The sequence below is a fragment of the Phaethon aethereus genome (genome assembly GCF_964289735.1).
Source record: "Phaethon aethereus genome assembly, chromosome: 3".
NCBI classification, from domain to species: domain Eukaryota; kingdom Metazoa; phylum Chordata; class Aves; order Phaethontiformes; family Phaethontidae; genus Phaethon; species Phaethon aethereus.
Window position 1 is genome coordinate 45460380 of NC_138576.1, and position 13836 is coordinate 45474215.

Consider the following 13836-nt stretch of genomic DNA (forward strand, 5'->3'; position numbering starts at 1 on the left):
CTCAACAATGAATGTGAAAACACTTTTGTTGTAACTGTAGTGCTACACTCACATATTAGTTTTTATACTCACAAAGCAGCAAAGTTATGTTGCATTAATGGAACTCTGAATCACGCACTACCATGACTTCATTCTGAGTTTAACCACTTATTTCACAGGTTAGAGGAGATGAGCTATGAAACTGGCTTAAAAGGCCTGAAATTCTCTTTCTGTTTTCTGTGACTTTAAATTTATCTTTTTTACTTATTCATAGGTGTATTTTATATTTTAAGTATGTATTTAGGGATTTTTAGGGTGGGATTTTAATAAAAAAATTTGTGGAGCTAGTTAGTAAAGGTAACAGAACCACAAATAATTGAAAAATATACAGAAAAAGAAAGCCAGAAATTTTAAAGTCACTGAAATGCACTGTAGAATTACCTTTCTACAGTAGGCCAGTATATTCAGAACACTTCTTTTTGGTTACTAGCTTCCACTCCTTTTTCCTTGTATGTCATAATGCTCTGTACATGGTTAACTGATTTTATTTTTTAGAACACCTCTGAGTTCTAGGGCTATGTTCGGGAGCAAAGGTTAGCAATAAGCAAGCCCTAACTTTGCTAAGTTTCACAAGAACCATGTGGAAGAGAAGTTCTGGAAAGATATTTATCGTTTCTCTCAGGAAGAGACAACCAGAGAGAGGACAAAGGAGACTATATGAACTCCTCACTCAACCATTTTTCTCCCATGGAAAAAATGGTACCTCATAAAGATGCAACATACCTCTACTTTTCTAATTTTTAACACAGGGCTGTGGCATAAAAACATAATCAAATATTTAAGGACATCTTTTTACTCATTTTTCTTTATGTGGGAACTATGTGAGGCTGCATATGGGAACAGAGGAGCTGAAAACCTCTATTGCTGCTCTCCTTCCATAGCTATTTTAGGAGTCCTCTGGAGAAGGCATGGATGTTCATCCCCATGTAGCCATCAGGCATGAACTAGTTTTCTAACAGTCCTATTGATTACAGAATTAAAGTTCCAGTCCCTTCCTTTTTCATTCCTCTAATCCTATATCCTCTGTACATATATACACACAAGTATGAATGGACCAAATCTACAGCTTTTTACCCCTTACACAGACAGAAGGACAGAATCAAAGGGTAATTTTGTCTGTCTGGTGTGTCTCAAACTCTTGGCCTAGGTTCTAAGCCAAAAGACTTCTCAAGATATATACTGATTTATATCAAGTATGAGATATGTAAAAATTCTGCTTTTCATTTATGTCAATTAGCTTTTAATGTGAAGAGGAGAAATATTGTTGCTTTGTCATGAATAACATGCATACACTCTCCACTCAAAGGAAATTTCTGAGGTTACAGCCCAGTGATATTGAAGTTCTATCCATTTTGATGTCTGATGTCTGATTGCTTTAACAGGACATACATATTTGTAATTTAATACCTGATGTTATTTTCTCTCTTTCTCTTCCTCTCTTTTTTCTCAGAACAAATTATGACATCGACATCTAAAGGAATTTTCCGGCCATTTTTTATTATCTTCATTGTCCTTGGTTGTTTCATGGCATTTATACTAATTTATATCAAACCAACAAATAGCTGGATCTCTGGTCCTATAGAATCAGCCAGTTCAGTTTTGAAAATGAAGAGCTTCTTTTCTTCCAAAACTGATAATCTTAATGAAACTACTATTTTGATCTGGGTTTGGCCCTTTGGTCAGACATTCGATCTAACATCCTGCCAAACAATGTTCAATATCCACGGGTGCCATCTGACTATTGACCGCTCACTATATAACAGATCCCATGCTGTTCTCATTCATCACAGGGACATTAGCTGGGATCTGACTAATTTACCTCAGCAAGCCAGGCCACCATTCCAGAAGTGGATTTGGATGAACTTGGAGTCTCCAACTCATACTCCACAGAAGAGTGGCATTGAACACCTCTTTAACCTGACCCTGACTTATCGGCGTGATTCAGATATTCAGGTGCCTTATGGCTTCATGATGGTTGGTACAAGTTCCTTTACATTTGAAGTGCCAAGTAAGGAAAACTTGGTCTGTTGGGTTGTAAGTAACTGGAATCCTGAGCACGCTCGAGTCAAGTATTACAACGAGCTTAGCAAATACATTGAAATCCATACCTATGGACAAGCCTTTGGTGACTATGTCAATGATAAAAACTTGATTCCAACTATCTCCACTTGCAAATTCTACCTTTCCTTTGAAAACTCAATCCACAAAGATTACATTACTGAGAAACTTTACAATGCTCTTCTGGCTGGATCAGTACCAGTTGTACTAGGCCCTTCCAGAGAAAATTATGAGAATTACATTCCAGCAGACTCTTTCATACATGTGGAAGATTTTCTCTCCCCCAGAGAGCTGGCAGAATATCTTCTGATGCTTGACAAAAATAACAAGATGTATCTTAGTTATTTCAACTGGAAGAAGGATTTCTCAGTGCATCTTCCTAGGTTCTGGGAATCACATGCATGTCTTGCTTGTGATCATGTGAAAAGACATCAGGAATACAAGTCCATTGGAAATTTAGAAAAATGGTTTTGGAATTAATTTGTGTATGTCTGTGCACTTTTCTTGAAGAAGCCAGAAGAAACTTCAGTCCAAGCGGAGAGACAAGGAAAAGAGAAAAAAAAGAAAGGAAAAGAAAAAAAAAAGAAAGGAAAAGAGAACCTTATGTCACGGTCTTTCAGCTATCCTCTCTTGGATATCCGATTTATATTTTGTAAGAGATTTTAAAAGATCCGCAGCAGCACTCATCAGTACTCAGTTTTAAATTATAATGTACATACTAATTATGTGCACTGAAGAATATTTGATTGTTTACTATAATTTTTAAACAAGATTTTCCATATATTCTGTGAAATATGTCCCAGCCTTACACTTAAAGTAGTCATTTTTAACACTTTTTTATTTTTAACATTACATTTGCTGTTTAACCTGTGTGGAAAACAAGGACACAACTTGTAAATGCCAGAGACAATTTTAAGAACATAATTTGCTGTTCCAGTCTGAAATGTGTGTAATATTTCAAAAGACAGTAAAGTTTTTTATGGTGCATCTTACATTTTAAGGACACAGTAAAGTTCAATACCTACCATTATTCCAGTGTGATCAATTGCACCCCTTTTTAAGGGTGATGAACCTAGAAATATAGTTTTTAAAAGGTATTACAATAGTAGACAGTCTTTGTTTCTAAAAAGATATTTCCTAACAAATAGCCCCATTAAGTTACTTTAGGAATATGTCTATTCTTACCCTCCGAAGAGCAAAGTCAGATATAGAGAAAATAAACAACTTTAGTGACCAAAGCCCAGATTAATCCAATTTTTGAGTGTATTTAAATGCAGCATGTCCTTAAGTCTCATTGTGTCTCAAGTATTGTTTACCTGAACCAGGGTTGTAAGTGGTGTTATACTGATATAGAGGTAAACAGATTTTAACATAGGCATTTGATTACATCAGCCTCATCCATTGATTTCAGCTGATAACAATGAATTTTTAGAAATAGCTTGTTGACAAATTTTAGCAATTTCTCTCACATAATTTCTTGAATAATTAGGAATTTATCCCCAATCCTGTAAAGATCTGTTGAACTTAAATTGTCGCTGGACAACTTGCTGTTATGGCTCATGAATTCGTAAAAAAAAAATGACCAGTTTATTTTCTGAAAGAAATATGCTGAAATTCAGTGAATAAGTTATCAGGCTGACATATTCAACCATTCTACTCATTAAACTAATGAGTTTTGGTTTTTGAAAATATTTTATATGACAGCTATAAACAAATGCACACTTAAGAGCAGCAGTTGCTATCAAACTTTGAATATATAAATAGGTTCTTAAGTATGAAATTCGCTCTGATAGCAAATAAGAAAATATAATGATTTTCATGATTGTTTAAAATGCCTGCTTTTAACACGTGTAATTTGATTTTATTACTTTTTTTCTTTCAGGTAAGACTTAAATACCTAATTGTTATATATATTCATATATACAAAGTTAGTTTAATGACATAAATGGATGGATGTGTTTCTGTATCAAGTGGAAGCCAATCAGTTTGGTTTTTCAGGTCAAAACATTAAAATCGCAGCTTCTACTGAAAAAACAAAGGTTAACTGGAAAAACTTCAGCTTATGTGATGTATAAAACCTTGATCAAGCAAAGTAGTTGATCAAGTACTTAAGATTAAACTTTCAGATAACAACATTGCTGAAGTAAGGGAATAAGGGATAAAAAATGATAAACACTCAGCAAAAGATAAAGTGATTTATCAGATTTTTTTTTTTACCTCAGGCTGGAATAGAAACACAGAAGGCTGTTAATGTAGTTAGATTTCTAAAACAGGGAACTCCACAGAAAGGTTATAGAAACACTTGTGCTCTCCCTATGGCTTCAAAAGCTGTTTTCTGATCCAGATATTTATTTATACTATTTATTGCTGTCTTTAAAAGCTAGTTGGCAATATACTGTGAACCTCCTAAACTCACCAGCATTCCAGGACAAAACAAAATGAGTTTACCTTGCAAATTAATGCAATACAATGAAACCCGGTCTTCTAAAAGCAAAGTGCTGACACGGATGTAGTGAGATTAGTATTTCTATCATTTTGAAGGCAAGTGGCTATTGCCAACAGTCTGTCCTGTAGGACATCACACCTGTTGTTTTCAGGAGGGCTGTGAAATTCTCAGTAACTGAATATTCACTGCTCTGGCTGGATAATCTGATTTCCTTGATGCTGGAATTTGGAAGTTCTTTGCATTGATCTCAGCGGAAGTACATTCACCCTTTGGTGAACATGCACATTATCTCATTCCTCATTTCAGGTAGTGGGAGTTGTGTTTTGTGTTACAAGGCCTTATATCAAATCAGCCTGGTTTCTTGGTATCAAGATTCAGCCGATACATTCTCATATTAATAACAAGTAAGCACAATAATAATATATGTGATTTCCTACTAAAAATATTAATCGGTGTATACACAGTTAAATTTTAAGCCTGTGAGTAATGTCATTACCTCTGTGAGCACTATATTGAGTCAGCATGGCTAATCTCATGTTGAATTTTAAGAAACATGAAAGTCTTTTGCTGGAACTGGAAAGAGAGTTGTTATCCTCACAGAAACTCCACACAAGACTTGTATACTTTGCATTCAGGATACATTACTAAAATTGTTTCAAAGGTTAATAAAACAGGAGAGAAATCTAATCCAGATTGAAATGACTAAGACTCATGACCAAATCCTAAACAAGAGACACGACCCTAATGCCTCACTGACATTCTTGAAGAGTGTGGGCTTGAACATAAGTGAGCCAGCCATTTTACGAAGATTTTAAGGTGATCTACAGGTATCAAGCTTTAAGCAGTTCTGGATATAAAGAGCTTTGCTGACAGAAGATGAAGCATCTTCAGGCATGTCCAGCCTAGGCTGTAAGTTACGTGAAGCAATGGATGTAAAACATCTGGAGTCCATGCATGCATAAAGGCAGTCTACTTAGACCTGCACACCTAACTCACAGAAGATTGATTCCAGTCTATATATAACATTAAGCATTGTGATGTCTATCCTCCTTCAGTGAGCTACCTTACATGAACAGCTAGCATAAATAGACTCAAATAGTAAATCACCATGAAGGAGAATGATCAAAACCAATTAATTATGGAAGAGTATATTGCATGGAATTAATTAAGATAACAAAGAAAGTATTATTTATGCCTTGGTACCACTGGCAAAAGAAGACAGTTGTACAAGAAAAGAGAAATGAAATTACACTAATTCTTACTATTTTTTCAGCAAGCTTATTTCAGACATTGTTTATTTCCCAGCCCACAATAATCTTGCATATACACTTGGCACAAGTTAACTCTGCAGTCACTGAAGACAGAGAGTAATCATTCTTTCTTTTACAATGGCTTCTTTTGGATGTTTTTAAGCTCTCTGTCGTGCACTGAGCTATCGGCGTTACTGCCTTTCTCAGTGTGGAAAATAAGACCCAAAACAGATAAAATACTAACTGCAGATGCACTGCTAGAGAACAACTGCGTGTGCAAAATGAGAACAAGAGGTGTGTCTGTGAAGGCTGACAAGGAGGCTTCTGACCTATTTAAACCTAGCTGTGAAAGTTAATCAAATACTCAAGTGTTTCCTTAGTCAAAACTAGTATATTATTGAGAAGAGAGTCCAGGGGAAGTATTTGTTTATCTACTAGTTGGTGGGCTTTTTCATTAATATTGGCTGACAGTTCTGTCTCGTTTGTTTGTTTTTAATATAAGTGATTTTTAAATGTTAGAAATCGATCAATATGATTCATACAGGATAATTGTTTCAGCTGAATCTTTCGCTCCTTGCTTAGGCAAATCTTCCACTGGAGTCAGCAGGTGATTCTGGAGATTCCCATGCCAGTAATAAAGGATTGAGCTAAGGGTGGAATGGCTGGGGTAAAAAAAATCTTCTTATTCATGGATGTTCCCCTTCTAATATTTGAATAACTAGTTCTAGTGCTTTAGCCAATTCCATCTTCAGAGAATCAGTGTAAAATTCATACTGGTTAGAAATGTTCATGAAAGGGACCAAAATGCCAAGAAATTGATTAAATAAACCATGCAATAGTAATTTTAATTAATGGCACAAATAGCACAGAGTGATGCAGATGATAAAACCATAAACTCATGAGGAATAATTAAGTCTAGAGACATCACGCTGCAGTTTTTATATTGGAAAAAGTCACTTCATTACTCTATTAGAAAGGTAATTAATTGTGAATCTTTTATGCTGCCATATTCTCTACACAATTAACTGAAACCAAGTCTCTGTGCAGTGACAGTTCAGAGCTTTGCTCATGTGGCAGGCAGCCTTTAACCTCCGGGTTAATAGCCTGAATTACGAGTAGGTTGGTACAGACCGCTGTTTTGGCAGCCTCTAGTAGATGACTCCGTGATCTCAGTCAGGTTTCCCATTCCCACTTTCAGCCAAGGAGGCGAAGAACTGAACCGAGACTCATCTGACATCTTCTGTGAATTTCTCAGCATGCTCACGGGGTGGCTTAGGACAATCTCACTCCTGCAGCCTGTACCATGCCTGTTTATGATTACACAGAATAATTTGCCGTTCCAAGTAATAAGAGTATTGGCATTTTTTGGAAGTATGGTGCCAGTCTGTACAAACGAAGAATTCATACATGGGGGAACCCTTAATTAACATTCCTAACTGAATAATTAGTAGAAAAATCATTTAATCATTGCAGATTGGCAGCAAAAGCAATTATTTGTTATTCTTTATATTAATTAGTCCAGTGGAAAACAGGCTTTGGTGAAACTTTATCCCCCTGACTTGATACAGCCTGTTTGGATCCAGGTACAGGGACATGCATGGTAGCAACATTTGAAAGATATATGGTAAATCAACACACATACATGTAAAGTTGGGATAAATTTCCTATAGAGCCTTGAAGCTGTAACTAAACACCCTAGCAGACATCAGATGAAAAATGTTCCCTTCAATCCTTCTTTACAGCGCAATAAGAAAAGCCAGTCTGATATATGCTGTTTGGCAAATAAATTAACCGCAAAACCTACATTTTTCCTTTGCTGTTTTGATTTATAACACACAGGTTCTAAGAGATGAGATTTAAAGTTTGGAAAGTTAACTCCCTTGGTGCAATTTAGTGTTTTAAAGATTCAATGGATATACTGAAGAGAAGAAAGTGAGAAGCTTTTCCATCTATACAAAATCCTAGTGTGCCAAACTGTTTCCAGTGAATGAACAAAACAGTTATTATTGATTTTTTATTAGGATTTGCAAAATCTTCTATTAACGCACTGTAATTTTGCACTATTTTGTAAGAAAAGAAAAAAGGAAAAAGAAAAAAGGAAATGAAAAATAATCAGAAAAAAAATCTAAAAATAGATGCCAAATGTATAGTTTGTAAAATACTATTTTTCTTATATAAGGTATCATCACATGGTGAATCTAATTGTGTTATTGTAAACTGTGAAAAATGTGATGTACTGTTGTGACACAGCCTACCAAGGGCCATTTCTAACACACAGATTAGTCACCTGGACTTGTTTATATGAAACATATTCATAAATCTGAGATCACTTTTATACTTATTTTTTGTAGACTATTTTTCCACATTTACAACACAACTATTATTTTATATCAAACATTAATTTTGCTTTAAGATATTATTTGAATAGGTGGGTGGGTGTCTTAAATGTGCCAGAAATGCAAAACTGTAACAAAGATAACTCAGAAACTATTCTTTGTCAAACTGTAATGCTACTGAAATCAAAGACGTTTTGTTGAACAAGCAGACACACTGACAATAAACAATAGTTTCTATTCCATGATAATGATGATAATGTTACATTTGCTGGGATAAATGCCTGGTAGTTATGAGCTGCATTTCCCTTCTGTCTTTCCATATGTTGGGGAAACAAAACTGGGTGCCATAGCTGAATGTCATAGATATTCAGCCGCTCACATAACGTGCCATGGACTTGACCTCTGAAGCATATTGATGAGAATTAGGAGAAACACCCTTAAACTGCTTGTCCTGATTCAAACCCACTTTCTGTGGTGGATCACATTAAAATGGGATGGTGGACACATGCAGGACTGGTACAACCTCATTAAAGATAGCGAGTTCTGTATGTAGAAACATGCAACCACACTTACTCTTTTAGTGTGAGGTCAGGACCAAAGCCCCTTTCATGTGCATTTGAGTTTACACACATAGCATTGAGTGGGATCTGATATGAACCCTCTCTTCATGTTCTCAGCTGGTGATATTCCTTGTACTGACAACTTAATCTTTTATGTGTTTTACATAGTATATATATAATGCATAAATTCATGTGTAAGAAATAGTAACCATGGAAAAGTGAATTTTAATAAACCTAGTGAAACCCATTCTTACCTGCAGGCACATTTTAAGACGCCATGTTAAAAGGAGATCTTGTAAAAAGCTGTGTTTTTTATTTATCAGTGATTGTGTATTTTGCCCCATGATCTAGATATTTTATGACAGGGATTCTACCAAGCTGTTTCTTTGTTCCCTTTGAATGATATCATCACCCTGAGATGCATCTGAAAAATGTAGAGATTCAACCACTGATGTTTTTCAGGATTTTTTTAATTTGATGTTGGTAAACTTTCTTCTGATTACCTATAGCTATGTTCAGAGTTTTCAACACAATTTGACTGCAGTCAGAAGATATCTACTGCATGAAACTACAGGTAACTGTAACCATTTCAAGGACTTTCATCACTTATGTGAATTAATATTTCAGAACTCTGATTCCAAGGTGGTTAACAAGCAGCTCATTGACTCTTATTTATTGAGCACTGGGATTCTCCCCAAAAGATAAACACTGAATTATGTAAATAATAGTGCTCTATATAAGCCTAACAAATTCTTGTAATAGGTATATTTAAAATAAAAAGAGAACATTCTAAGTGTACTGTAGTCTTTGATTATTATTTCGTAGGTTTAATGTCATTTTTTTCTTCTTGTGATAGTTCTCATCAAGGGTCTGATTTAAAGATTGTTGTTAGCCATTCCTGTGACTTCTGGCTGAGATCTCACAAACAGAATTGTAGCTCTTTTTAAGCTGTTACACAAGAAATTCTTGTAAGGGTCAGACTGAATTCATATAGACCGTCATGAATTTGCTGTGTACAGCGAGCAACAGAGCTGGATCAGAATGGTACTACAGTCGAGGCTACTTTGCCTTACTTTTAGCAACGTAACTATGCAACACTCTTTGAGTAATTATTCAATTTTTCTAAATTTACAATATATTTGCTACTGGAAAATGGGCTTTATTAGGACTATGTAATCTTACAAAATAAATTATCTTTAAAAGTTCTCAGAGGACTAGAAGAGTAATTTATATACTTATATTTCATTGCTTTATCTACTGTACAAATAACCTACATTTGAAAAGCTTAACAGTATCTAAAATAGCAAATGGTTAACACAATGGTGTCAGTTTTATGTTTAATCATATATGCAAAAAATTGAAATAGTTGCCACTGAAATAAATGTAATAAATAATGCAGTATGCCCAGCAGAACAGAGCATTTGGTCACAGTGATCACAAAATTAATCCAAGGCAGAATATTATGTCTGGCTGCTGTGCAGAAGAATGAGTTGGGGTCTTCAAAAACCCTTTTGCTTTCTATCAGATAGGCAAATTTGCTTTCCTTCTGAGTTAATAAATCTTTGCTAATTTCAATACATTCTTTATAAGTTGATTTAATTTATGCCATTTACTCAAACCAAACTTGACAAGTACAGAGACAGACTGACTTTTTAATAGTACATGGGAGAGAAGTCCCTGACATATTTCATTCATTCCCCTCCTCTTATATCCCCTTCTTGCATTCATATACCACATCAAAAAGTCAATCCAGGACAGAACATACAACTTTCTGCCTTTAAAACGGAATTTTTTTTTTCTGAAATGATCCATTGTGATGTTTATGATGTTTGTGTTGTTTGTGATGTTCTAGTTGATACTTTTATGAAATATCAAAATCACACCGAAAATTTTTGCCTTTAATAAAAAACTTAAGATTTCATTAATAGATAAAATAATATTAGTTTGGGAAATTGCATACTAATTTCAACGCTTTTTATGAGATGTTTCATTTTCCCAAAGGAAGCTATTTTTCAATGACAGGATTCTTGAATGAGGAAAATGTCATCAACTACATTTTCATACTTATCCTGGCTTCCGTCATCTGAATTTTGTCATGTGTGAAGAACGCATACTCAGTGGGATGTGGTTAATCAAAATGGAAGAGTTGTTGAAAAAGGTTTCAAAATAATTTCTATATAATCACACACTTGCTGCTGTACCACAATCATGTTATTCCTGCAATAGGAGCAATCATCTAATAGCTGATTGCCATCTTTCAGACACATAACTCTCAAGCTATGAAGTTAACTTTGGTTTTTCAGCTGCTCAGTCTTGTTATTAGCACCATTACAGTTTCTGGCATTTGTTGACATTATCTCCACCTTATGACCCCTTGGTTTCCTCAGCCATATCATGCCCTTTCCTTCCACACTGACTCTGTATTTTTAGATTCTCTGTCAGCATTTTGATATTAAAAAAAAAAAAAATTTAGTTCCATCTAGAATGATTCACGTGTCCATAACCTTGAACTAGTGAGGTCTACACCCTTATGCCACTGCCCTTTTATTGTCACTAAATTAGATTTAATTCATCGATAAGTGTACTGAAATTAAATGTAACAAGGTATGTGGGATATCAGGTTCTTTTTAATTAGTTCTGCTTGTCAACCAAATGTATTGTAATTCAGTCAACCAGACATGTCAATTACATCCAGAGTGGCAGTTTACTCTTGAAACCTTTTATTCTATTATAGCTCCAAACTGTCCTGCAGTTATACCACACGAGACCCAGTCCTGAGCTCAAAGATAGCAATCGATACTGAGGGGACAGACCAATAGCACAGGATAACCATTTAGTCAGTTGTGATCCCAGATTCCCTGATTAATAGGATAAAAAACAGATACAGCTAGACATACCGCATCACTTACTACAGTGATATAGTGATGGCTCAGCTCATGCCCAGCAGGGTTTCCACCTCTGTCTCAGCACAGCCCTTGAGTCTGCACCTAGCGTCCCAGCTTCTGGCTAGAACAGAGCACCGTACAGATCCACAAAGCTCTCCAGTGCCCTGGACAAGCTGCCCAGCAACAATAAAGTGCAGATGCATCTCCAGGCATTCCTGAGAGCTGGATAGCTCTTGCCTGACAAGAAGGATTGAGCCTGTAGGACACCCACTGGCCATACCAGATCTAGGTCAACAAGAGAGCATGTTCGAAAGTGTAGCTTGCTTTGTCTCCGTCTTTCTTCATGTCTTTCACGTTGGATGTCTGAAAAATTCTTTTGTCTTCCATTTGTTTGATATTAAAAAGCATTCTCTTTCCCACTAGCTCTGAAATCAATGGCACAATATTATGACTCAAAACCTCTTACAAAATTTACAGAACCAAAACCTTCATCTTTGTAGTGATTCTACATGCCTCCGATGCATTACATTTTAGTTTGTGCTCAATATGAATGTGTTTCACAGATAAAGATACTGTATAGCAAAACAGAGCTCATTTACCTTTTTTGTAAGGCTCAAATGTGTATTTAAAAATGAAAACACGGTTCATGAGCTCTATCTTATCAACAAAAATATGCAGGAAAACGCACCATAATGATAATATTTCTCACTGTTTCAAATCCCGTTCAACCAAGGAGATCAAAGAGTTAGTGAAATGGATCTGACTCTTCAGTATTTATAAAAATGTGTTTCCTTGATGATGCAAACTGTGGACTTAAATGGTTTTGAGACTTCTTCCATGCTTAAGTAATGCACCTGCACAGATGTTTGCAGAATTAGGGCCTTTACTTTGCAGACAAACTGGTGCCTTGCATAAATACTCATGTTTTCATCTTCTGCATTAAAGAACTGAGGTAAAGTTTATGAGTGACATACTACACTTTAGCTAGCTGGACTGTCTGCATAGCCCAGTGCAGTCATGAGCAGAATGAACTAGCTCAGCTGTTGTACAGCACAGCTGTATAGCATTATAAACACCTGCCTGCACTGTCCCAGCAACAGAGCAAGCGCATGACAAGTCATTGCACTTCTGCAAGGGATCTGCTAAACATTTCCTCTCAGTAAATCTCTAGAACCCTCCCCAAAAGTTAGTCAGAAACAGGCCTTAGGTGGTTTTCTAAGTTTCTGAATCCCATAAAGAAACCTGTGACTAAGTGACCATCACTGGGAACATGTCCCTGTGGTGGATATTAATGTATACCTTTACAGAGCTGTTGACTTTACAGACAACCACATCATCAATAAAGATGTCTCAGAGGTTCTTAAACTCTCAGCACAATCATTTTAAGGTTACTACAACTTTGTCTTCAGTGAAACATTTAGATATTTTGGAAAACATTTAATGCTAATATCCTTACTGAAGAAGTAGCTATATTCTCCCTACCAATTGTTTTTTTACTCTGTAACCTTCTGTCTTTTCTCTACAGTTGCTTCCAATCTGGTACCTAAGTTCTAAGACCGGACTGGAAAGGACATATTCTAGGCCAGAACACCCAGAACTAGCAATTCTCAGCAAACTTGAGCATAACTTTCATACTTAAGATTAAAATTACTTACGAATTTGTTTTGCTGCTCTGGAACTCAGTGCTTCAGTAGTTAAATTATTCCTTCTGATGGAAACCCATCTTGTCTTCTGACAGCACTTCTCTTCAGCTTAAGAGGGAAGAAACTCTTTCCTTTCTCCCTTAAGTTTACCCTCATGATGTGTTCTCACAGTGTTGCATCCCTTCTCCATTTTTAGTTTGCTCTTCCATTCACTTTTCACCTCATGGGTTTGCCATGCCCTGGTATTCTTAGCTGTCAAGAGGAATTTATCCTTCCTGAATCTGAGTGACTAGATATCTACACAGTATTTCAGATGCTTGGTAATAGCAGCTTCAATAGTACTTCTCTAAAATGATTGATCCCTTTTCCACCTTCTTCCCCAAAGAGATCTTTATTGGTGATGTGTCTTGTCTTATAGTGATTTCTTATTGTTCTTCCAATAGCTGACTGCTTCAGTTTGAGAGCATTTCCCAATTACCTTCCTTTAACTGTTTCTCGGTCCCTTATTCCTGTTACAGGAGAATTCCCTTCATTCATTTACCAGCTCAGCACCCTAATGTTATCTAAAAGCCTTACATAACTTTTGTTTTCCTAATTTAACATATTAGCATAATATAAT

At 35.8% G+C, this 13836-nt stretch overlaps 1 protein-coding gene across 1 annotated transcript; it reads left to right on the forward strand.

The window, feature by feature from the left end:
• The first annotated feature begins 1489 nt into the window (after positions 1-1489).
• FUT9 (fucosyltransferase 9) lies at positions 1490-3264 on the forward strand. The gene has a single exon (XM_081997874.1). It carries the CDS (start codon positions 1498-1500, stop codon positions 2575-2577), a length of 1080 nt encoding a protein of 359 aa, XP_081854000.1. The 5' UTR covers positions 1490-1497; the 3' UTR covers positions 2578-3264.
• The last annotated feature ends 10572 nt before the right edge of the window (positions 3265-13836 follow it).